Source organism: Zasmidium cellare (genome assembly GCF_010093935.1).
Source record: "Zasmidium cellare ATCC 36951 unplaced genomic scaffold M409scaffold_31, whole genome shotgun sequence".
Taxonomy (NCBI): domain Eukaryota; kingdom Fungi; phylum Ascomycota; class Dothideomycetes; order Mycosphaerellales; family Mycosphaerellaceae; genus Zasmidium; species Zasmidium cellare.
This window is the reverse complement of record NW_022986975.1, coordinates 305,441-330,804: the sequence shown is the minus strand read 5'-3', so window position 1 is coordinate 330,804 and position 25,364 is coordinate 305,441. Positions and strand designations below refer to the sequence as shown.

Genomic DNA, 25,364 nt, shown 5'->3' with positions numbered 1-25,364 from the left:
GATGGTGGTGAGTGAGGTGTTGTGACACGATCGTTGATGATGTGATGTACATATGATAGAAAGGAAGAGAGTAATGATTGTGATATGATATGACAGCGAGACAAGTTCAATATTCTGACACGCTTGCTTTTGGTATCTAACATCGCTATGATACAACCAACCCCCTCTCAACCATCCACAACAGAACCCTCCTGCCCAATCCCAATCCCCCCAAGCCTTCCCTCCCACTCCCCCCTCAGCGCCTCCAACTCCCTCCAAACCCTCCGTCCCTCCTCCTCAAACCCCTCCCTCCCCTCCCCCGTCGTCTCCCTCCGTCCCCGATACCTCCCCACGGGCCCCGTCACACTCCCCGTCGGCACGACGCCCACCCGTCCACAAAACGCCCACCCCTCGACCTCCGTCCGCGCCACCCTCTCATCCCCATACACCCCCGTGGCCGACCCCCATTTCCCTTTGCCCTCCCGCTCCTCCAGCTCGGGCAGTTGCGACGCATGCGCGATGACCGCGAAGACGGCCGACACGGCGCCTTTGTAGGCTGAGACGAGGTGCCAGGGGGAGCCGAGCCAGCGAGCGATGTAGAAGGCGGCGAACATGAGGAGTTCGAGCAGGCGGGGGAGGCCCGCGATGGAGGTGCCGACGACGCCGGGGTGGGTGACGTACATTTTCGGTCGTTGTCGTTGTCCTTCTTGCTCGGGGAGGAAAGTGGATGTATAGGCCTGCGTCGAGGGCAATTCCGACGTGAGGACCAACAAATCCGTCAGGCGCTTCGAGCCTTCATACGCCATCTGCGCCTTCAAACCCTGGAGGTCTTCCGGACTGAACGTCTCCGGCAGGGCACTGATGCTCGAGATCCAGACGATCCGCGTCTCCGATCCCATGAGTGGACTCAGCCAGTGCGTGAGCAGATAATGCCCAAACACATTCGCCGTGAAGACCTGGCCCAGCTGCGGCTCGTCACTCGACCCCGTCTGTGCCTTCGTCACGAGTCCCTCGAGGGGGATGGGGTACGTCGGATACGTCGACGCGTGGATCAAGTCGGTGAGGATATGCCAGATGGCCTTGGGCCAGTTCAGGCCTTTCCACCCAGCAATCCCAGCGTTCCAAACCACCGCATCGATCTTCTGATTTCGTCGGAGGAGTTGCTCCGCGAGAGCTTTCACGCTCGTCAACTGCAGCAAGTCCACCAGCACGCCTTCGAGCTTCACCCGCGCCTCCAGCAGGAGACTAATCCCCATCGTCCTGCCATTCGCCTCTTGCAGCGTCTTCTGCAAGTGCTTCCTAAGCCGCCGCTGCGTGTCCTCGGATTTCCGCGCATCTCGGGTGGAGAAGAGTAAATGTAAAGTCTGGCTCTGCGGACGAGTGAAGAGGAACTCGTCGATCAAGCGACAGGATATCGCGAAGCCGAGACCACTGGAAGTAAATGTCAGCTCTGTTACTCGAGCAAGAGTTGCCACTCAGCAGTCGAACCGACTTCCCGAATTCGGCAACGCACTCACCTATTCGCCCCAGTCACGAGCACCGTAAACGTGACCTTATCCTTCTCCCCCTCCCCTTCAGCTGCACCCGCTCCTTGAGGCTGGACGTCCATTCTCCAGCCACAACAGCAGCAGGAATAATAAACCCCCAACCGAGGAATCACTCGCACCGCCCCAAAAACAAACAAGCCCCGACACACAATAATCCAAACGTCTCCAATCTCCCAGTACCCCTCCCTCCTTCTTCCTCTCGCTCGTTGTCTCTCGTATCCCAAACTCCCCGCGTGACACCCGATGGATGTTCAGGAGGTCACTCAAAGTCTTGGCAAACGAAGGAATCCCGCAGCAGGAACCCGACGGACGGCAAGTCTGGTTTCAATTTCCCCAGGAACAGAGTTTGAGACAAGCAACCGCGACCGTTCTGGTGCGGATATTTGATGATGATGGCGGCTGATGCTGATGGATTGTCGCAACGGTCGTCGGATGGGGTTGTTGCAAGAAATGGTGGGAGAAAGGGTACGTGTTTCGCCGCGAACACGCGTTGACCTAGTGCGAAAGGCAATCGCGCATCACGTGATTGTGGTTCGATGTGAGGAGGAAGCTGCGGACCCCTGTCTATCACTCTGACGACTTCCCGACGACGAAGAAGACATCATGGACGGATTCGCAGAAGAACAACAACAGAACATGTAAGAAGAGAACGAAAATGTTATCTGATCAATTCTTTCAACGAATGCATTTCCAGAGAGTCACGAGCACTTCGTAACTCTCTCCCCTACTAGATTTATGTAGTAGTTAGTTGTAGTAGTAGTGGCTAATAGTTCTCTCTATCCAAAAACAAAGCCAAAAAGCAACATGATGGGTATATGCTGAATTATTCTTTCGTTTCCTTCTCGCATTCTTTGAAATCCAGACTTGGTGGTGGTGGTTGGTCTTGCTGTTTCGCTTGCTGCTGTTGTTGTTGTTCGCTGTCTTGTATGATGTGGTATCGTCCATCGTGAAGTAGGGCGATAAGAAGAGTAAGCAAGCAATCAAAAGAACGAACGAGTGGCCAAAAAAAAAAAGACAAATGCTACGCTGGCGCTTTCTGATGATATCCCAAGAACCCGACGAATCCCGCACAGGCACACACGTCTCAGAACACCACTCTTTCAATCAGTCAAAAAACACAAAACACCATTGATCTTCGTTAGATCATTATTCCCATTTTTCCCCAGAAAAAACACAAAACCCCCCGGCTGCCCAAGAATGCGACTGACTTTGTGCATTGCAGCGGTGCTGTGGTGTCGACAAAGTATGGAACAAGAAGCGAAATGTATTGGTGGTATCGTAGTAGTGGCCGGGGTGGTTTACGGCTTCGTGAGTTGTTCCTTGCGGAAGAAGGTGAAGAACCCGACGCAGATGCCGAGTTGGAAGAGGAGGCCGATCCAGAACCAGGGCTGTGCGAGCCCTTCTGACCAACCGCCGGCGAAGTTGGGGAATGTCGGTCCCGGTCCTATCGAGTTGAGGCCGTCGGCTCGGGCGATGATGGTTGCGATGGCACCGATGCATTGGCCAGCCACTGTAAGAATGTTAGCTTGTGTTGAAGGGGGATGGGTGGTGTAACTTACTCAGCACGAACGAGCAATGGAACCGCACCATGGTCTGGAGCAGGATCATACCAAAGCCAATGCCTTGAACGGAATCCAAAACACCCAGCCACAGCCATAATGCTCGTCCAAGTACCGCTGATGCGACTGGCCCGCCAGCCCAAGGTAGGTATTGGCCGATGTTGGAAGTGGCCCACAGGATCTGGCACCATCTGGGGGCGCCGAGACCAATGGCGAAGATTGGAATGATCCAGCTGTGTGTCGTGGATAGGTGACCGAAGAACCAGAGGACGAGTGCCCAGACTGCCACGAAGAACAGCACGATGAGTAAGAAGATTGCCCAACCAGGCGCGGCCTTGGAGCTCCAAAGGTATGACCAATTGCGACCGTATGGTGCGGACAGGAATATGTTCTGGATGAAGACCGCAAGCAAGAACCAGACGATGATCTTCCTTCGGAAGATGGAAGAGTAAAAGTCAGGCACCGCACCAGGCTTCTGGCGGTAGAAGTCAGGCAGGCCGAAGAACAGCACCAGGCCGACTGCCCACAAGAAGAGAGAGATTGGAATACCAATTGCCGTCATCTTGCTGCCGAGCGAGGTGGCCTCTCCTTGGTTGTTCATGGCAGTAAGCTTGCTACCCCAGGCCCAAAGGCCGACGACATAGAGCTGCTGTGTGCCTTGGATGGCGCAAGCACGGAACGCCCAGTCCTTGACGGGTGCAGAACCCAGAGAACCGAAGTTTTGCGCGAAGAAAAGCGATCCAGATGACGAAGCGACGGCGTACATGGCCGTGGCCACGTTCTGCACCCATCCGCGAGCACTCTCTGTTTGTCCATAAGGTGCAAACGCCAGGAGCCAGAAAGCAAGCCCGTAAAAGATCCAAGGCATGCTCAAGACGTAGATGGAGGCCAGACGTCGGAAAAGGAACCACCAGATCAGAGTCGTTGCGAGGTAGATACAGGCGATAGCGTAGAGCTGGCCGGCAGTTTGACCAATCTGCCCACTGATGAGAGTGATCTGGTATGAGTTGGCTGCCAGAATCTGACCCAGCGCCAGGAGCAGTGAGTACACCGGCCAGTCACCGACCTTGTAAAGCATCAGGCGACGAATACCGGTGGGCGCCTTGTAGTTGGCAGGCAGCAAGAACTGGGCCAGCGACTCGTCAGTGTCGACACCTTCGTAGATCGATCCAGCTGGGGTTGCAAACTTGGATGCGGTTGGGCTGTTGGCGCGGCTCATCTTGGCCTCGTGCAGGCGGTGGAACCACTGCTTCTCAGACTTCTCAAGGTACTCTTCAATACAAAGCGCACTCTCTGAATTTTTGCCGTTGAGTGTGTCGAGCTTCTTCTCGAAAGTCTTGAAGTACAAGCCCGTAGGGTCAGTGAAGAACGGCGTGAGATCCTGTGGTTGATCCTTCTTCTCGTCCATGACCTTCTCGGTCGAAAGCGGTGTTTGAGGAATACTTGGTGCATCTTCTCGTACTGGGGTGTGTGGGCGCGCCAGGAAGGGGAACTGTTGGCCACTAGGAGTGTCAGCACCTCCGGGCGTCGAAGGTGAAGCCGAGAAGTATGGGTTGTGAGCTCGCTCAGGCGGACTTGGCTCGTTGTTGTTGTTGTTTCGCGTACCATCCCTCAGGCCATAGTTCATCTCGTTGATTGTGTTGCCCAATTGAGATCTGCGTTTAGACTCCTCAGCAGCTTGCGCGCTAATGTACTCCTCGTCCTCAATACTGCTCAGACGTCTTCTCTCGGCAGCCTGGTCTTCGACCGAGTTCCTTCTCGAGGTTTCCGGCCTTTGCGAGGATCCGCTTCGTGAAGAGCTGATGGTTTGAGGTGGTGAGTGTCCAGGCCCGTGGCGCATGCCGAGAGACAACGAGCCGTGGCGTGAGCCTGACGGGGTGGTGGTTCCCGATCGTGTGGGTGATGATGGACGTGTACCGGGACGGCTGCCGGTAGGCGTGGCCCAGCCGCTTCGAGGAGTCATCCAACCTGGAGTGTTCCAGCCGCTGGATGCACCGCTCTTATCATCGAGACCCATTCGTCGTGCGGAAATGCGTTCCATCTGTTTCTTGTGGATCTTGATCGAAGTGCCTTGCAGAATCTCGAGGTCTTCCTTCCATTGAGCCACAGGGAATCGCTGCTTGGCAGAACGAGCTCTCATGAGCGCACGAGTCTCGTAGTCGGACTTCAAAGCACCTGCGATGGCCATCTTGAATTGATGCATTTGATGCTTGGTGGTCGAAGACTCGATCGTGTACCACCAACCAGGCATTTGACCGAGACCACCAACACGAGATCCAACACCGAGAGCACCCTTTCTGCCGAATTCGACAGCGACCAGACCGAACGGCTCGTCTCTGCTAGGAATCAAAGCAAACTCAGCACCGCTGAAGATGAATGGTGGAAGTGCAGTGAATTCTGGTTTCGAGTAGACACGGCCGGGATACTTCTGCATCATCTTGTCAAGCTTCAAAGCAGCGAATTTTCCGTAAAGATCAATGGTTGGGCCGACGCAGAGGAGCTGGACGTGCTCAAATTGTTCCAGAACAGCAGGGAAGACATCGGCAATCAGGTCGATACCCTTTTGCATAGACCAGCGACCAACGAAGACGAACAGGTCGGCGTCCGCTCGCTGTTCCAGTCCAGCCCATTCTTGAGCCTGGCGCTTGAGGCCGGCACGCCCGCTTTCGAAGACCTGATCAACTTGGATATCATCGGGATTCGCCAGTTTCTTGTCCCATTCGGCCACATCTGAAGGGTCGGGATTTGGGAGAGCTCCAATCTTCTTCAGACCCCAGAAAATGGGGTATCGCGCCCATGAACGTTTGCCGTATTTCTTGGACACACCAACAGCACCGAAACCTTTCTGGTGGATGCGAAGGATACTGGCACCGGCGTGGAGTAGGTTGAAAACCTCACCGAATTGGACATAGCGTTCCACGACCTTGTGAGGCAGGTTGAAGACTGAGCAAATTTCCTCAACTTCTCGTGGGTTTCTCATGGGCCAGAGACCTTGGAATTCGGCGTTGTGGAGTGACAAGCAGCAAGGGATAGTGTCCGGGAGAAGGTACAAGGGAGCTACTGTGCCGTGGTAATCGTTGATGTGGTAGAGGTCGATGGGAAAACGACGCATTGCCTCAGCGATACACTGATTCCAAGCTGAATAGTAGATGGCGCTGTCCAAGTCGTCCATACGAGCCGGGTAGGGCTCCTTCGTGCTCTGTCTGCGGAAGACAGGGGCATCCAATAGCATGTAGGTGATGTTGTTGAGCTTGTGGTACTGGACTTGAACTTCATACGTGCGTCCGAGAATAGTGACATCGATGGGAAGGCCGGGTGTGTCCACAGGATATTCGACACCGCCAGCACAAGGGACGACCCAGATCAAGTCTTGGTGTTCCAAGTTCTTGCCCATGAGTTGCGCCATGACACCGAGACCACCGATCTTGACCTTGATGCTCCAATCAGAGATGTCGTATTCCATGGTTGCGATCAACACAGTGCGACGCTTCGATTCGATGGTGGCGCCAGCGCCAAATGTTCCTGGAATAACAGCATCTTGAGATGGCATGCTGGGAGGCAGTGGAGTGGCAAGTTCCTCGTCCTTCTCGTCGATCTTCTCGCGGTGGAAGACTTTGCTGACCGCACCGATTGGCAGGATAGATTTCTTCTCTGATAGACCGATCTTATTGAACTTGACGCCGTAGAAGAAGTGCATGTAGGCCCAGACGCCCAGTCCTGCGGTGATGACGGGGACTAAGCCAAGAAGGATCCAGAGTACGAGTTGTGTGTATCGGTTTCCAACTGGCACCAAGTAGTACCTGAAGTCGGCGTCATTGAACAGAATGCGCCATGCCAAGTAAGGGGCATCAGGTCCCTTGTTCGTGATGTTGACCACACACTGCTGTAGGGACACTGGAGAGATACGATCCAGTACTGTGTCGTTGTCCACATCACCCATTGCAAAGCTGACATCGGGTTCACCATTAGCGGCCATTCCCCAAACATTAAGCTGGAACTGGGTTGGCCACTCGTCCATGAAGTCGAACATCCAGGTACCGTTATCCAGCTGACTCATATCATTTGGAAGGCCGGAATCGAAACCATATTGGTTGAAGGATCCGTGAACGAAGAGATGCGGGAAACGTCGTGGCGGAACGTTGCTGCCCACCAAGTCGCCTTCCACGACGTGATCACTGCTGCCGGCAAGCTGAGACCAGTACTGCACTTGAACGTGGTCACCAGTCCATTTCTGGTAGTCACTTCCGCTCCAGGTTTGGGATGGCAGAGTTGCGTTGCCTGGAGTGTAGTCAAACCATTCAGACCAGATGGCGCCGAACGACATTGAAAATCGCCACTTGTCGGCACCAGGTGCTTTGTGGTTTATCATCAGGCCCGAAGAGGTGATGCTGGCATCACGCTTGGAAGAAGTGGCCTTGTAAAGAAGAGTCGTGCTAAAGTTGGCTGAAGTGGGGAACACAATGGGATTGTCCTCCTTGCCCAAACGGATCATGAAGTGGTCGTTGGAGTTGGTCGAGGCGTTGCCAGATGAAGCGGACACATTGTTGACATGGATCATGTGGACACCATCGTACATGTTGGAGAGCGTGGCACGGGCGCGCCAAATGGAAGGACTCGGTCCGTAGTAGTACGCCTCGAACTGGGGGTCGATGGTCAGGCATTCAATGCTGTCCTGGCTGATCTCACCTTGTCGGCCAGATTCGGTCGTGGAGTTCACTGTGATAGAATCCTTGAGGGATTGACAGTCCATCTCCGTGGAGAAACGGAACTCAATGTCCACGGTCGATGGCTGGGTTCCAGTGCTGTTGGAGAGGATACGAGCATCGTGACCGGGGGAGAATCCCGTGAGAACAGGCGAAGGTGCAATCCAGTTATCTTTCGGGACAAAAGCCTTCCATCCGTAGAGTGTCATGTTCAGCTTGGAAAGACAGCCGTTCGGCTTCGTGGACCCTTCAATGCCGAGCGTGACTGGCGATTCCTCAAGGTCCCACTCTTCGAACGGATAAAACATGTTCTTGACTGTGGTTCCAGCGTCAAATGGAGAGATGATTGCATCGTCACTTTGGCAATCGGAAGTGTAGGTCGTCGATCCGTTGTAATTCGAGTAGAGCAGCCAAATGGGCTGATTGCCAAACATGCCTTCGCCTTCAAAATCTTGAAGGGTCTCTACACGAGTTCTCACCACGCTCCAAAGTCCTGTCTCAGTTGGGACACCGTACGATCCAGGCAAAGTGTAGTTGAACGTCTGATTCGAAAGTTGCTGAACATTGAACCCATCGGTGAGAACAGGGTAGCGGTTACGCATCTCGAACATTTGCTTGAGCACAGTGTAGACTGGGTGCGTAGAATCGCGGTGATCCAAGCTGACGCCATCATCTTGACATCCAACGAGCGAGCTGTTAACCGGCCAGTTGTTCAAGTTTTGATTTCCGACCTTGTAGCAACCGTGCATTTGCCAGGCTTGGGCTGATGACATTGGCTGACGTCCGTAGATGTAGTTGGCCGCTGTGTTGTCGAGGACGTAGAAGGCTTGTTCTTCACCCCAGCTGACCATTGGGATACCTGGCATGAGCATCGTGATGACGAAGTCACCCAAAAGTTGCCTCTCAGTGCCGTTCGTCAAACCCGGCCATCGCAGAACGTCGTGGTTCGAGACACCATACATGTGGCGGGGGTCGAACTTGCCGGTGATGGCGTTGTTCATGTCGTTGGTTTGAACGAAAACCTCCCATTGATCTGCGAAATTGACCGGGGCGTCGTTCGAGGCGAGGAGGTTTCCGTCCAGACCAAGGAAACGCATCAGGGCGCGGTAGGTCGAGTAGTGGAAAGCACCGGCGTCCAAGGCTTGGTACCCATCGGCACGAATGTATTCAGAGTCGTTCGTGCTCATCGCTTCAGTGACGTTGTAGATCTGCATGCGTGGCTCCTTGCCTCGTCCGAGGTAGATCGATCCATCCGCGTTACCGTTGACAATTTCGCCGGGAATGAAAAAGTTGTTCTTGCCGACTTGTTGAGCACATTCTCGTTGGTACGCAGACCAGTTGCCTTGTGGGTCGACCGTGACTTGCATGGCCTTGTCAATACGAAAGCCGTCAATATCCAGACCCTGGATCATCATGCAAGAAAAGTGCTTGATTTTGTCCAAAACCTGCGGCCTCCATTCTCGAAGACGATCTTGAACACCGTTGAACTTCGACAACTGCTTTTGCCATTCGGGGTAGATACCAAATGCACCAACATCACCAAACTGATCGAACTCGCTGTCCATGCAGCCCTTCATCGAGGCGGTGTTGTTGTCGATGATCTGGCGACCTCCTTGGTCCCAGAAACGAGGGTATTCGTAGCTGCATTCATCTTCGAAGTTGTTGGTCTGGTAAAAGTCTCGGTACTTGAATCCTGAGATGTAGTTCATCTTGTGCTCGGTAAACGACCAATCAGCACTTGTGTTGTAGTATCCTTCGAAACCGAACTGGTTGGACATGGTCGCCATGGTGTTGTCCAGAATGACATACATTCCCTTGTCGTGGATGGCCTTGATAGCTGCTCGCCATTCTTGAATGTTGCCGAGATGGTGATCGAGAATGGTGTGGTCTTGGGGGCTGTAACCGTCGGCTTCCCAAGGCAAATTCAGCATGGCGCTTCCGACCAGATAAAGTCCGCGAATGCCGAGACCGTGGAGGTAATCGAGAGAGTCTTGCAGGCCTTTGATGTCGCCTCCATGTCGAAGTTGGGTTTGCTTGGGGTCTTGCTCCCAAGTCGTCCCATTAGCATTATCGTTCGTAGGGTCGCCATTAACAAATCGGTCGAGAAAGAAGCTGTAAAACGGAAACCTCCAATTTTCGGGACTCGGTTGATGTTGGAATCCAGCAGGCCAGTCTGGAATCGAATATTCGAGAGGAGTGGCGGCGTTCTTGTTGGCGTTCAAGTTCCACTCCTCCTCGACGGCATCATAGTAGGATGCGGATGAAAACGCTGCCAGCGAAGCGAGTGTGAGGAGACATGTGTGAAACATGTTGCAGCGAGCGAAGGTGTGCCGCGAGGGCGACTGGCGGGGTGAGATTGGCTCTACACAATACTCATGAAGGTCGTCAGGTCGTGAAACAGGCGTGGCAATCCTGGAATGTAGAGCTGCGGCGGTGGCGGACTGGCACACCGGTGGGGGAGGAGGGTGTGCGTGTAGGCGGTGGTGAGGTCGACAGGAAAGACAGACGGTGGTGAAGAACAGGCGAACGCGCCAGGTCGTGCGTAGAACGATGAGTTAAAGCAGGGAAGCAGCCAGGGTGGTGAAGGGCCGTGTGGGGCAGGCGTGCTGGCTAACAGTGGATGAACGGGCGAAGCGGCCAAAAGAGCGGCGAGCGACAAGGGAGGCGAGATTCCGAGGGGCGAGTCTGGCTGGATGAGGTCAATCAATCAATCAACCAGGAAGGGGACGAGCGAGGGTGTTTGACGGGGCCCGCAGCAAGCAAGGCACGCGGCGGTGGAGGTGCAATGGTCGAACAGGGCGGCGCTAGCACAGACAAGCTGATCGACGGCCAGAGACTCATCGCTCTCATCGCTGGCACGGTAGCAGGCGGTGGTAGCGTGCAGGCTCGTATGACGATATGACGCTGGCGCCCACAGAGCGTCTGGTTTGGGAAGCTCGGCAGCACCAGCCTTGCCGAAACGGAGGGCAGAGATGAAGAAGCGCACTGCCAGGAGCTGGCCGTTGATGCGGACCCGCCACCGCAGCAGCAGCACTGGCGACGACAACAACGGCCAGCAGCGCCCATCAGCAGCAACACGGCAACAGCTGCGATAGCGTGCGCCGTGCCTGGAATTAGACCCCTGAGGTGCGCTGCATGTTGCCGGCCGCTAGCCTAACGGTCGTGCTGCATCAGGAACGTATCCACCCTGAGTGTGTACCAAACCAAGTGTTTCATGCGCTTCACTCACTACTTTGCGATTCAGCTGCACAGACCGAAGATTCCGCGATCACGTCCGCCCGGCTGCTCGGTGCGCGCTGCTCGCAGGCCAGACGCCCTCAGCGCATTGCGTGCCTGCCTTCTGCCCACGCCGCTGGGTGTCGCTCCTTCCTCTTTCCATGCCACCGCCAGCGCGCGGCAGGCACATGGGCGGGCATGGGAAGGCGCCGGGCGCGGCGTCCCCTGCACATGGCTCCCAATCTACTCGACGAGATTAGAGCCGACTTTGCTATCTATCAGCAGCAGCAACAGTCGGCGGCGTCTTCGTGTCGTTGGGAGACGTGCGGTTCCACTGCGCGCGCGCTAAGGCAGACGGGCCCTGCCGCCGCCGATCGCTCCTGCTAGGTTTTCTAAAGGAGGCCTTCCCGAGACACCACGGCACGACGCGACTGGGGTGCCTTGCGCTGGGCGTGGGTTCCTGCATCTCGACTCACAAGCGAGCTGCGTGGATAGAGACGCCCGTCCACGCACACCGACTCCATTCTGCTGCTTCTCACCACATTCCGCCCGCCATGCAGTGCCTTGCGTCTGCCGAGCGCGCACTGCCGACGCCGCCCCGTCACGGTCTGCGCCTGCAGCAATGTCGCCTTGTCTGACAGATGCGATGCGTCGCGTCGCCTGTGTGCTATCTCGGGCGACCACACGGCCTCGCGCGCCACCACTCATCGATCAATCACCACCACGCTCCTGGCTCGCCGCGGTGGGTCCCAAGGCTCGTGGAGTCGCGGTGCTTTTGCGGGGCCGTGCGGTCCTGTTCGATCTGTCTGGTTTCAAGGTGACAACAAAACGGGTGCGGGTGATCCTAAGAAAAGCAACCCCCTTCGGCGCAGAGTTCACGACTGTACCAAATAGGTACCACTTGCCTCCGATCACTCCAGCCTCCTGGATCTGCAATAAGGCTTAACAATGTGTGCGGAAGCTAAAGCCCCATCCCACGAACTCAATCTTGCGCCGTCTTGCAGCATCTCCCGCGTTGCAAGACGCCGTGGCGCGCGTTTGTTTCGACGTCTGCTTTGACTGCCATGCCCACAAGCAGACGCACCGCCACCTTTTCTCCAGTTCTCCTTGCGTTGAGAGGAACTCCTGCTGCATCTCGATGAGCTCTGCCGATCTGCAGCAGATCCTGCAGTCCGCATCTCTGTCGGACATTCTCATCATCATGCTCTGCCATCCCACACAGCTGTGGAGAGCAGGCCCCATGTTTTATGATTGAGAACCGTCGTCCGAGGCCCGTTGACGGTCAATTCAACATCCAAAGCAGATGACTGTGACGAAGTTGGCAACGCTCTCTCGTTCTGCTCTGGCCTACCTATTGGCTTAACGCTTCAGACAACGTGCTCGTGTGCCGGCCTGCCGTCAACAGTCCTCCGTTTGCATACGTGCCTTCTTCCCACCCTGCCACTGTTGCACGACAGTACTACAGTGCATGCGCCGGCTGCCGTGAATTAAGGTGCGGCCACAATGACTCCCCAGTCACACTTTGGGGTTTGCCTGTCGTTACTGTGTTATTGTTTTGTTGTCTGGACTTCTGCAGCTAGCCTGGACGACTTTCGCGCGCGGACAGTATACCAGGTATTGACAGACCGATTCGCGCGTCCTGCTGGAGCGCCCAACTCGGACTGCGATGTCACAGGAGGGAAGTACTGTGGTGGGACATGGAAGGGCATCACACAAAATCTGGACTACATCCAAGGCATGAACTTTGATGCCATTTGGATATCACCCGTGGTTGAGCAACTCACCCAATCCACCATCGATGGCGAAGCGTATACCGCATATTGGGCACAAGATTTGTACGCCCTGGAGCCAAACTTCGGCACCGAAGATGACTTGAAAGATTTGGTTCAGGCTGTGCATGATCGTGGCATGTACATCATGTTGGATGTGGTGGTGAATCACATGGGATATGCTGGTGAAGGCTTGGATGTCGACTACAGCGTCTTCAATCCTTTCAACGACCAGAAGTACTTCCACCCCTACTGCGAGATCAACGACGACACGAACCAAACAAACGTTGAACAATGTTGGCTCGGTGACAATATTGTCGCTTTGGCCGATCTTCGAACGGAAGACGATGACGTTCGACAAATGTACGGCGAATGGATATCTGAGATGATCCGTAACTACACCTTTGATGGGCTGCGACTGGATACCGCCATCAATGTCGAGCCAGAATTCTTCGAAGGCTTCGTCAAAGCAGCGGGCGTGTTCGCTACTGGCGAGACGATGGATGGCGACAACAAATTTGTCTGTCAATGGGCCAACACCATTGGAAGTGTTCTCAACTACCCAATCTACTACCCACTGACTCGGGCGTTCTCCAACCCACAAGGCAATATCAACGATCTCGTCTCAACGATCTATACAATGAAGGATAATTGCTTCGACCCCACTGCATATGGTCTTTTCAGCGAAAACCACGACGTCGAACGATTCGCTTCGATTACTGAGGACATGTCGCTCGCAAAGAACATCATCACTTATACCATCATGGGCGACGGAATCCCCATCATCTATCAAGGCCAGGAACAGCACATGTCCGGTGGCACAAATCCCTACACCAACCGTGCTCCTCTCTGGGAAACCAAATACGATACTGACTCCGACTTGTACAAACATACTGCGACCTTGGTCCAAGCCCGCAAGCACATTGTCCAGTCCAGCGGGAACTACACGACCTACATAAGCGATGTGATCTATCAAGATTACCACACTTTTGCGATGCGCAAGGGCTTTGAGGGTGGGCAGGTCATTACAGTCCTAACCAACAACGGCGTCACTACCGACGACTTCGAAGTCTACGTCGAGGGTCACGACTACCAGCCTGGAACGCAACTTACGGAGATATTAACCTGTACCAATGTCACAGTCAATAGCACGGGATGTCTCACGGTTCCGATGGGTCAAGGGTTGCCCAAGGTCATCTACCCGACATTACAGTTGAACAATTCCGGACTCTGCGGCTGGCCAGCGCCGCCTCTATCGCCATCAAGCACCGCCGTCCCAACAGCACACCCAACAACCATCAATGGACAGACTACGATGATAGCAGCCGACCCCACTGGTGGTAGTTCCGCAACCGGATTGCGCCCAGAGAATACCAAGCTCGCACTCGGACCTGCTGGCCGGCAACAAACCCCCATCACGACGCCACTGCTTGTCGCTGCACTATCGATTATCATATCTGCATCATCGGCGTGTCTGTTCTGGAGGTAGAATGCCGGCCGTTCTGGACCACGTGGGCGTTGTCTATCAGCGATATCTCTAATCACGACACGGTCGATAAAATCAGCAAAGATACCCTTGTTTAGCACCTGGAGAGAATTTGGGAGGAATCGGATGCCTGCATGTTGGCGACGGGAAGATAGAGAGTGTTGCATGACAACCCGGCGTTTTTGCGTTTTTGCGTACCATTCGTGTTTTGCTCGCAGCATGCATAGCGACGGTTTTGGAAAGACAGATAGTACGTATCGATCGTTTGATCAAAATATGACGTTGATGAAGAGAAAGTACCCAGAAAAATTTCGCTCACCTTCATTCAATCAATCAACTCGCGACTCATGCGTGTTTCGAATCTCCGCCACGCCACACCTTCATCTCTTCATCTGTGGCTCATCACACGCTATCTTTCCCAACGGCATCACCATCCCAGTCCTCCAAACCAGCATCGCCCTTGCAACGAACTTGAGCCTCAACAAGGATCCATCGGCACCTAGCAAGAAGGCGTGCTTCGGAACTTTTCGACCAAGCACAGACTACATCGCCTAAATCTTTGCCGCCCGAAGAAAAAAATCCTCGCCACGTTCTTCTTTTCGCGAAGCGCTTTCGTTCAGGATCTCCTTTCCTTCCCTATCTCGCATCTATATCCTGGACAAGCGCCCGTGTTGTCCTTGTCTAGTCCGGCAGGCAGGCAGGCGGAGTCGTTCGTGTTTGTGATAAACAAAGCATACAGGTGGATGTGGATTCCGTGGGTCTCATCGGGACTCCCCTTCTCACTCTCCGTGAGAGGAGTCTTGTCGCACTATGTTGTACAGCGCCGTTGGGCTGCGGTGCGCGGGAGTTGAGAGCGGGAGGGTCGAAGTCGCTTCTGGACAGGACGCACGAAGATGCGAGTCAACTTGCAGAGTGGAAGAGATGAGGTCAAGTGTACCGCTCTGATCTTCGCCGTGTTGGGCAGTTGTGGCTGACTTCCAGTCTGCTCTGTACTTGGATTGAAAGCTTTCCAATTGTTCTGCGAAAGATCTACGACTACGACTAGTTCTGTCCGTCTAGACTTACTCGCTTGACCTGTGTGAGTATGGTCAGCATACTGCTGGACCGAACTTTCGCACAGAGCCTATCGCGACGACATCCATCAGAGCACCCTTTCGACGTCACAAGCGTGTGAGCATTCCTCTGTTTCTCATATTCCAGATGCTCGCTACGTACTCTCGCCATGGGACGGCACACATTCTTTTCGTCTCAGACTCACGAACTAGCCGTCATCCAGCATCACGCCGCTCCAGTCTTCTTATCAGCACAACCAAAGCAATTTTCCCCGACGTAACTCACACCAAACCAGTGTCGCAGATATACCATCTACCCGGCCAGACCATCGTCGTCCCAAACAAACGAGAGAATTCGTGGGATCTGCCGAAGTTCTCCAGCGGTTGACGGCTAAGCCTAGATGTTTTGCACGGATCTTTGATAGGATTTTCTGAAACTCGGGCTTTTTTGGAGGGATCCACTGTTCGGGCGTTGAATCGTTTGGTCGGACCGTGTTGACCGTGGACATGCACGACATGGAAGAGAAGGTGAGGCCGGTGTTGGAGGCTTCGGATGTCGGCATTGATGAGATGCTGAGGAGGTGGTCTTGTGTTGAACAGGATGTGTAAGTTGGGTGAGATGTTCTTGCAGTTGGTGAAAGGCGAATAATATCCACTCCAACGCCTTCGTTGCGGTGCTGATAGGATACTGCAGACGCCTGACAGGTCAACAACTCCAGATTCGAGCCAGAGTCCCATAGCCCATCCCAACGATCCTCTCAACACCTCACCTCACCCCACCTCACCAACCCTCTCATCACCTCCCCCCAAACAACTCCCTCCAACCCCCACAGCACCCTCCATTCCCGTCCCACCCCAAAAACAAAAACCGCGGCCCCATATCTCTCCCTCTCAACGCAGTGTCACATGGCTCCACTGACAGTTCATGCAAGGTCATGTGTAGCCTGACAACGGCACGACGTACTGCAAGGCAACGTCGACTTGCTTTCGACGTCACACTGATCGACTGGCAGGGCATTTGACAGGTGTAACGCATTTCTGCAATCCTTTGGAGCTGTGATGCGAGGGGGAACGGGGAGGGGGGAAAGCTTGATTTGACTTCTTTCTGAGCGGGTTGTGAGATGTGAGATGGAGGTGGGTTGGGTGGTTCTTGCCTGAGGGGGACACTGATTGCAAAGGAATTGAGGGTCACCAAGACGATATCTGTTTCCCTTCACGATATGTGAGTGTGAGGATCTTGCTGCAGCGTTGCTTGATGCCCCGTCATACCGCCGTTCGATGGGCTGCCCCTTTCTGGATCTTCTTGGGCAAGTAGTTTCGTATGCTCGCCGGTTTCTTTAGAAACACCTTGTGGGCGAACAGTCATGCTCTGAACGACTTGTTGGCCGTGATCGATAGACTACAGATGGGTACCGCACGAAGTAGCCATGACCACCTTTTCATGTCGCCTTCTGTGACGGATTAATATCAACAGTCACTTTCGCCCCTTGATCACACTCATACAGCCTCTGCGCTGGAACCACTGTAAAGATCTGACAACAACATTGATGGAAAGGGCCAGCTCTAATGTCACTCATCTGCCTTACCTTCTCGCTTCTCCCTGTATATTAGCATCATGTGCTAACGCCGTTCCGAGTGGCTTGCCACGGAGACGTGAGCTTTTCAGCCTTTGCCTGATCATGAGACCAATACAAAGTCGATGTCGAAGCCCACGAGAACGTCCCAAAGATCCGTACAGTGTTTCTGGAAGAATTGCCAAGTTTCAATGCACTGGGCGGTTCCCAATCCTGCGTTTCGCAGTCGAGATGCAGTTTTGTACCAACTGGGCGTCGAGGTCTTCTTGAATAGGTCGAAGGTGAATGTATAAGACACCAAATCCTATGCAGTGGATCTTCCTTGATCATATTCAACTCAGCTCTTTCTGCCCTCATCTGTTTCAATTCCACAGCAAACAGCCAGTAAACATGAAGTCGATCACTCTCGCCATCCCTTTTGCCATCGCTGCGCTGGTGCACGCCAGCAGCCTCGAGCCTATGAGCAATATCCTGATAGAACAAAGCGAGCCATGCCTTGCCATCACGCAGTCCGAGGCAGAGTCCTTCATCCAAAAGTTCGCCACCACAATCGACCACACAGGAGACTGGGAAGCCAGTGCGAAAAAGATCCTCGCCAAGGACTTCGTCTTCGCTTCCAACCCTTACATTTCCCGAAACCATTTGCCAGTCAGTGTCATCAAAGTAGCAAACGATAAAGATATTGCATGCTCATTCGACTCAGGTCGTCAAAGGTCCCTCCTACGGCATCGCAGCGTCCGACCGCAAGACCTACATCGAACAGTTGGCAGCCCTTACCGTTTCCGACCTGACGACCGACGACGTCCTCGTCACGGATTGCGGCAAGGTGATCTGGAGAGCTAATGTGGGTAGCGGAGGTCCTGTAGAATATCCCTCCAAGATCGTTGGGATTCTGACGTTGGAGCGGGAGAAGAAGAAAAAGGGGGTCGAAGGGGCGCTCGTTGCGACTAGGTGGGAGTGTGAGTTTGATAGTGTTGGTTGGAGTATTGGGCTGGGGTTGGATTGTGATACTTGTGTTGGACCTCCTGCTCCTGGGGGTTATGTGTGAGTCCTGGAAGATGTGCGTTGAATGGTCGTGACTGACGTGGTTGAGCAAAGTTTTGCATAGCTTTGCTAGGACATTTTGAAAGCAAACACCGCCGGGCTGCTTCAGGAGACTGGCAATGCTTACGGCCGGTCTGGACTTAGGTCGAGACAGTTCCTACTCTTTCTCAACAAGCTATCTCTAAGACGAGATGACTATGTTCGCTCGGGCCTAGTCTTCGATGTCCCATTCGATGTTACCGAGCCCGTGAAGAATGAGTTGTTGTCGATATTATTGAGCGAAACGTCTCAATAATGTATATTTCTGTTAGGTGATGACTACAGCCCGTTTCAAGGCGAGGACTTGCATGCTCATTAAATGGGTCGAGCAACCACACGCTCCCTGCTCTTCATTCTTGGCCTGATTTCGCAACCATCGACGACTCATTCCTGCAATGCCATGTCCGGGTGACTCCCGAAGATGCAAGCCTTGCCGTCGATGCTCATTAAGTGTGTTCATCTGAGTAGCACACGCTTCAGCCCGGTAGACCAGACTAGGAGGCTCAATGAGAGAGTTGGGGAAAGGCGCCAAGTGGTAGTGTACCACCGTGACACTGAAAACGCAGCTCTCAAGCAATTGATATATCATGTTCTAGCTGAGGTGTCACATTGACGGTGATGGTTACGCAGAACACTTTCGAGGATGGGGCAACGAAGGTATAAAGAGTTCGTGCTTGGAGACGGATCTTACCTCTTGGATCATCCATTCTCACATCGAGACGCAACACCAGTCAACGCTCCAGTCCCCGCCGTTATGAAGCTTTTGAGCATCGTTGCGACCTTTCCATTGATCACGTTAGCGTTTGCCGGCCACGAAAACGCCATGGACGTCTACAGGCGCAATCAGTCATCGATCAGCATCACTGATGCCGAAGCGGCCTCCTTCGTCGCCGACTTCGCCACCCTCTTCGAACATCCCGAAGGCTGGAAGAAGACTGCTGATCAAATACTGTCCAAATATATCGTTTTCGCTTCGAATTCTTTCCTCACGAGACGTCTGACACTGGTAAGTCAGACGGTTGCAGGGGCTGCTGGAAGCTTCACCCTCTCAAGTTTTCCTCGATTGATGGCCATTTGACTGAACCTCCTTCGCAGCTCGAAGGGGGGAACTCCACCGGCATCGTCGCACAAGATCGCGAGGCAGTCATCGACATCCTGGACTCGCTTAGCGTTTCCAACATAAGCACAGACGACATTTTAACCACTACTTGCGGCAAGATCATCTGGAGAGCGAACTTTGGAGCCGTGGGCCCAGTGAACTATCCTGTAAAGCTGATGTTCATCTTGACGCTGAAGAGAGCGAATGAGAAGAGGGGAGATCAGAGTACTTGCAGACTTGTGGCCACCAAAGTCGAAAACGAGTATGATTCGATGGGGTGGAGTATAGGGGCTGGACTTGATTGTGGTTCGTGTGCAGTGTCGGGAGCCCCTGAGCATTACGCATGAGGATTTGTTGGCGACAGTGGACGTCGTTAGAGAGGGCTGAAGTGCGATCGCATATTCTAGATTGTTGTCACTCATTTGAAATTGATTCTCTTGCAATTCGAGGATACGAGCATTTGAGTTGTTGACATACCTCATCGAAAATCTTCAGGCATGGGGAGGCAATGAAGAGCCTGTCGTGTGGCATGCGCCTGTGTGAAGAGAGAGCCTTTGAGATCGTTGTGCCTGCCGCACATTATGTTCGTCCACGGCAGGCGCATTGACGGGGAACCTCGTATCTGAACGTCCAGCGGAAGCGGCAAGGTTGAAGCATTGAACATGGCAGTCCAAACGATTGAAACGATGCCAACGAGCCTTCCTCAAACACCGTCTTGGGCGTGGTCCTTCTTCATGCGCACCGCCAACTCAAGACCTCCAAACACATCTCCACCTCTGCATCTTACGATGCTGCATGATCACTTTGAGTCCATTGGACGATATTGCACGATTGGAGACTCACTTGTTCCATCAAACATGCTTTCGAGGTCGAGCAGCAACGCAGGCGATCGATTGCGGCGAGCCAAGTCAACATCGTCTGCCCACACCTCCTCGTCAGGTCACCAGCGCCAGACCACTTGTATCGACCCGTTCACATCCCGTCACCAAGCTGAAGCAGCTGCCATCGAAGCATACGAAAGAGCACGACAGACCGATGAACCGGCCCAACGTCCACGGCCACAACGTCGCCGAAGCCAAAGAACCGGCAAGTCCGAAGGCGGCCATTTCGAAGATGCGAGGAAGAGAGCCCTGGCTCGTTCATCAGACGATGCGTCCAGAGCAAGACAGTCGCAAGTCCAGCAGGCGGCTGCCTCACGGCCGAGTACAGCTGCGTCTGGTGAAGAGCGTGTGATTACACGCAGGAGATCGGTAATACCACCGTTGACAGACGCGGGACGGACACAGGTCGATGAGCGATCTTCGATCTCGACTTCAGATAATCGTGGTCGACGACGACAATCCACTCTTGGTGATGGAAGCCCAGCACCGCGCTACTCGTTGACCGTCCAGGAGCAAGAGCCTACCTTACAACTGCCTGGCATGCCCAGTGCTCGTCCAGATGATCATAACAGCAAACTGTCCGGTATCGCTGAGTTCATCTCAACTCCAGGGTCCAGAACGCAGACACCGAGACATTCGAGACCTTCGACACGTGAAGCAACACAGTTCAGTGAGGAGGCTCTGGACCAGGCCCGTGACCGGTGTCTTCAAGATTTCCAAACCAAGAGAGTTCGGGAGAGGAAGTCTTTCATCCTGGCCCCTTTCCAGAAGCGACGTACGCACAAAGTCGGCGGCAACTTCGACAACTCCTTGCCACCTTTCAATTACGCAGAGAGTAACGACGCAGCACCACTTCCGCAGAACACAGTGGCACCTCCGCTTGCTGTCAAGACGGAACAGAAGGCAAGGAACCTCTCAGATACGCTGAAGGGGCGCCTGAAGAAGGTATTTCGAAAGACGTCCAAACAAGTAACAGGAGTTCCACCTCAACATGTTGAGGCCCCAGAATTCCACTTTACTGTTCGGGATACGGACCTGAGCGAAGCAGACGACACCTTTGTGGACTACGCTGACCCATTCATGACCGTCGCTGCCGAGGATCCCAGGCCGCAAAAAGAGGCCAGGTTTGACAGTACCAAGACCACCTCATCCAGCGGCGACAATAACACGATAAAGTCGCGGGTCACAAGCTGGACCAACTCCACGGTAGCTGGCATGTCGACTATTCGCACCAACAATGGCCCGTTTACAACAGCTGGCGATGCTGGTGATTCGAAGCCAAGCGACAGCTTGAGGACACTGAGGAAAGCAAGCTCATTCTGGGGCTGTCCTATCCAGAATAAACTCCGTCGGACAAGCAAGAATGATCTCAAGGGCTCTGAGGAGAGCCAAGGGTTGTATGATGCTCTTCAAAAGCGTATCAGGCCGTCAAGGTCGATGGAGCCTCCGGGAGAGACCACGTTCGCAGGATTTCAAGAGGCACCTCCATCTCGTAAGTCGTCGGCTCTCGCAACCTTGCCGTCGCAACGAGACTACAGTTCGTCACAAGCAAGCAGAGCATCATATACAATCCGCTCCGTGACTCCGCAAGACCCAGCAGCGCAAACAGTCAACGTGCCATCTCCAGTGAAGGAAAACTTGAGCCCAGAGGTGGACGCTGACTTGGATGACACCGTCATAACTTACCCAATCCATGACGACTCAAAGAATAGCACGCCTCAAAGCGACCTCAAGCGTCGGCCAGCCGTTAAAGCTCAACCACCTTCGCAGGAGCAGCTATCCAAGAGGCTCGAACGGTTTCAGAATCGTTGGAAATCTCCTCTTGATGAGCTGTCTGCCCAAGGATCCCGTCCGACAAAGACTTCGATGATGGAAGACAACCCATATGAACTGCGCTCACTCAGACAGGCTATCCGACAGACAACACCGGGCACCGATCTGCCGCATCACACCCGAGTCCTGGATGAAAGTCACGCAGTTCGAGCAGATGCGCTCTCCCCAAGTGTATATTCCCGTGCAACAGATGGAGCATCGCCACGGCGGTTGACACCAGAAGACCTCGGTATGACCACCATCACGGTCACTGGACGCGAAGTCAGGCGGTACGACATCTCGCCTCCAAAGCCTGCACAAGCTGGGAAAAGGCAAGCGAGCAGAGAATGGCGAAGGTGGCTATCGGATGAGATGAGCAATCTCGGTGGTGGAAAGAATGAGCTTGACCTGGTCGCAGAAGCCAATGTTCGCCCCGTCGCTGTCGCGCAAGAGTCGTACCACACTGCAGCTGCTCGGCCACGCTCCAACACCGCAAGTCCTGAATGCTTGTCGAGACCGGGCTCAGTATCCCCAGCCATGTAGGAAGGGCCAGGGGAGGTCAGAGTGCCTCGCTCTCGCGCAGGGAGCAATGCGTCCAGCTACATGAATGAGAGATATCCAAACATCCAAAATAGCCGGCAGTCCAGCCGCCGGAGTGTTGCCACCGCTCGAAGGACGTCTCGGCCGGGTAGAGCAGACCCTCAAAATTCTCTTCAATCTAGGGCAGGCAGCCGGAAACCAAGTACAGAGACCCTTCCTCAAACATCTGTCAAGGCACGCGATCGAGCCTTCTCGACCGAATCAATTGCAGAGCACGATGTGGTGGGTCTCATCCAGAGCACGCTGGCAAGTCAGCATGTGAAAGAATCGGCTCTGACCAGTAACTCCATTGAGAGCCTTAACAGCGGCCGTCAATCTGCTGCGTCGATCCAAGCACCCGCATTCAAGACTGCGAAGACGGTCAATAGGCCAAAGTCTGCCTACCAGCTTCGGGCCAACTATCGGAACGCAGCATCGGGCAAGGCCAAGCCGCTGGAAGTACGGCGCAAGGCCATTGAAAGTAATCTGCTCGAAGATAACACTATCAGAAACATCTCAGCCGGGCCGTATGCTACTCGTCGAATGGACAGCCCCAACCAAGAGAACACGAGACCATTGGAGAGTCCTCTTCCTGCAGTGTCCAGCTCAGAATGGTTGGCCGCAGGGGCGAACAAGAGGAAGGAGGTCAGAAAAGCGTCGTCGATGCATCCCTTGGCGAGGCCAGTCTCTCGCTCGTCTCCAGTCTATGCTGGACAGCGGTCTCCAGGACAGAGGTTGGTCACGAACTGGCTGGATGAACGGAAGTCCAAGGAGAACACGCCGGCGTTTGTGTGAGGATGGATTGTCTTTTGCTTCGTTTTGAGTATTGCTATCCACACACTCCGGTAGTCCAAGTATCAAGCCGCCGATGAAATCCATGATGGTTGTTGTATTCTATTCTAACCTCCTGTCCAACTTCGCGTGCGGTTGTTCCAGTCACGGCGAACGTGACACCGAGCGCCGACCATCGCCGACGTCGCCGAGCTGGGTCAATGAAATGCTCCCTAATTTGCTTAGACATTCGGCCCCAGCCAGGCCGATCCCAGGGCGGAATTAGGCCCAGGCTTACCTCACAATTGACTAAACGCCTTGCAGGAACAGGGGTAAGCTTGGGTGAGCACCTCACCCTCCAGCAGGCCGCGCCAGCCTTCTTCTGCAACGAGTATACGCCATTTCCATTCAAAGGTCGGTGCCATGGCGCACCAAGTACCACGGGCTGCAGTCGCATGCGCTTTGCAATGCTCAGCTCACCCAGCCGAGACCGCCTAGTCGGTGGGCTTGCATCGATCGCAGCGCTCTTGCTGGCGTATTTAGTCCTCGTCGTGGTGCCGCTCTACGAGGCAGAGATGCCGTCCACGCACCTGCTTTCCAGAGTTGTTCCACGAGTATCGGCTCTGTCACGACAGCTGAGCTTCTTGCCTGGTGTTCAAAAGGCTGCTTCTTTCTCGCCTGCTGTTGCTGCTTCTTCCTCTCAATCACAACAACATCACTTCAGCACAACGACAGCGAAGATGGGCTACGAATCTGTCAGCTTCAAGGACGCCATTGCGAACCGGCGGAGTATCTACTCCCTCACCAAGAAGTCTACCATCAGCGATGGCAAGCTCAAGGAGATCGTCGAGCAGGCTGTCAAGGATGTGCCGAGTGCCTTCAACTCCCAGTCCGCTCGTGTCGTTGTTCTGGTCAAGGAAGAGCATGACAAGTTCTGGGATATCGTCACGGCTATCTTGAAGGCCCATGTCCCTGAGTCTAAGTGGGAGCATACCAGGCAGAGGATGGAGGGCTTCAGTGGTGCTTACGGCACGGTATGCTACTTAGACCCTCCCCTCCCAAGCACATCCAACTGACCTCCACACCTCCAGATACTCTTCTACGAAGATCCCGAACCCATCAAAACCCTGCAATCCAAATTCCCCAACTACGCCGACAAGTTCCCCCAATGGTCCGAGCACACCTCCGCCATGCACCAGTTCACCCTCTGGACGGCCCTCGAAGCCGAAGGTCTCGGTGCCAACCTCCAGCATTATAACCCTCTGCCTGATCAGAAGGCTGCGGATACTTGGAACATCCCGCTTGAGTGGAGTCTCAAGGCGCAGCTTGTGTTTGGCGAGCCGGCGGAGGGTGCGAGGGAGAAGTTGGCGGACAAGGCGAGTGAGCCGGTTGAGAAGAGGGCTTTGTTTTTTGGGTTGTAGACTGGGGGAGCTGGGTGAAGAGGGAAGGTATTGGGGTTGGTATATGGTTACGGACGAGATGATTCAATGGATGGATGATAGAGATAGTTCGATGAGTATGGATGAAGACTCCCGATCTCCCTAGTCACCCACCCTCGTCGTTCCACTCGAACTGGAACGCATGCAACCAACATATCTGCCGCTCCCCGCAACATCGTACGCGACCCTGCCGCTGATCGTGTTTTCCGCCGATTAGTATGCTTGCTAGAATCGGGGATGATCCTTCCACTCAGTGAAACACTCAGGTACTTGGCATACTATGTGCCTGAAAGGATTTCAAAGCCTCAGCGAGACTTGGAACAACGGATTTCGGCCTCGTTCCAACGCCAGCTCGGCCATGTCCGCCTTTCTCCCGATACTGCCGACTCAGCTTCGCCTCTGTCGTCTCCTACCAATGGTAATCTGAAGGGAGAGATGAAGGTTAAGAGCCCTTGCCGCCGAACTCGATGCAATCCCCTAGTGTAGCGGGCGCTGAAGTGAGGTAGAATGGAGTCAATCACTTTACCTGACCTTCTAGAAGTAAGGTAAAACGGGAGGTAAATGACGTGAAAGAAGAAGTAAATATGACTGGGGACACAAGGTAAAGTGTCAAGTAAAAGATCAATTGAAGGGTAAAGTGAAGGGTAGATTGAAGGCTTAAGTAAGAGATCAAGTAAAATATTAACGGAAGAGTCAAGTAAAGGGTCAAGTAAAGGAAGTAGTAAAAGAAGAAGTAAAGTAAAAGAAGAAGTAAAGTAAAAGTTAGGTAAAGTAAAAGAAGAAGTAAAGTAAAAGAAGAAGTAAAGTAAAAGAAG

At 53.9% G+C, this 25,364-nt stretch overlaps 6 protein-coding genes across 6 annotated transcripts; 4 read left to right on the top strand and 2 right to left on the bottom strand.

Moving 5' to 3' along the window:
• Nucleotides 1-167: 167 nt before the first annotated feature.
• On the bottom strand, nucleotides 168-2,471 carry M409DRAFT_68601 (uncharacterized protein; the record flags this gene model as incomplete). Its single annotated transcript, XM_033817912.1, has 3 exons — nucleotides 168-1,410; nucleotides 1,497-1,537; nucleotides 2,445-2,471. The coding sequence occupies 3 exons, from the start codon at nucleotides 2,469-2,471 to the stop codon at nucleotides 168-170; spliced, it is 1,311 nt and encodes a 436-aa protein (XP_033664224.1).
• A 353-nt stretch (nucleotides 2,472-2,824) lies between these two features.
• Nucleotides 2,825-10,097, bottom strand: M409DRAFT_26371 (glycosyltransferase family 5 protein; the record flags this gene model as incomplete). Its single annotated transcript, XM_033808085.1, has 2 exons — nucleotides 2,825-3,036; nucleotides 3,086-10,097. The coding sequence occupies 2 exons, from the start codon at nucleotides 10,095-10,097 to the stop codon at nucleotides 2,825-2,827; spliced, it is 7,224 nt and encodes a 2,407-aa protein (XP_033664223.1).
• A 2,410-nt stretch (nucleotides 10,098-12,507) lies between these two features.
• Nucleotides 12,508-14,262, top strand: M409DRAFT_57616 (glycoside hydrolase family 13 protein; the record flags this gene model as incomplete). The annotated part of the gene is made up of 1 exon (XM_033813681.1): nucleotides 12,508-14,262. The coding sequence occupies one exon, from the start codon at nucleotides 12,508-12,510 to the stop codon at nucleotides 14,260-14,262; it is 1,755 nt and encodes a 584-aa protein (XP_033664222.1).
• A 3,013-nt stretch (nucleotides 14,263-17,275) lies between these two features.
• Nucleotides 17,276-19,414, top strand: M409DRAFT_26369 (uncharacterized protein; the record flags this gene model as incomplete). The annotated part of the gene is made up of 4 exons (XM_033808084.1): nucleotides 17,276-17,533; nucleotides 17,589-17,929; nucleotides 18,599-18,974; nucleotides 19,064-19,414. 4 exons carry the CDS (start codon nucleotides 17,276-17,278, stop codon nucleotides 19,412-19,414), a joined length of 1,326 nt encoding a protein of 441 aa, XP_033664221.1.
• Nucleotides 19,415-19,924: 510 nt separating this feature from the next.
• M409DRAFT_68598 (uncharacterized protein) lies at nucleotides 19,925-22,303 on the top strand (the record flags this gene model as incomplete). Its single annotated transcript, XM_033817911.1, has 1 exon — nucleotides 19,925-22,303. One exon carries the CDS (start codon nucleotides 19,925-19,927, stop codon nucleotides 22,301-22,303), a length of 2,379 nt encoding a protein of 792 aa, XP_033664220.1.
• A 1,547-nt stretch (nucleotides 22,304-23,850) lies between these two features.
• Nucleotides 23,851-24,531, top strand: M409DRAFT_26367 (uncharacterized protein; the record flags this gene model as incomplete). Its single annotated transcript, XM_033808083.1, has 2 exons — nucleotides 23,851-24,144; nucleotides 24,202-24,531. The coding sequence occupies 2 exons, from the start codon at nucleotides 23,851-23,853 to the stop codon at nucleotides 24,529-24,531; spliced, it is 624 nt and encodes a 207-aa protein (XP_033664219.1).
• Between the last annotated feature and the right edge of the window lie 833 nt (nucleotides 24,532-25,364).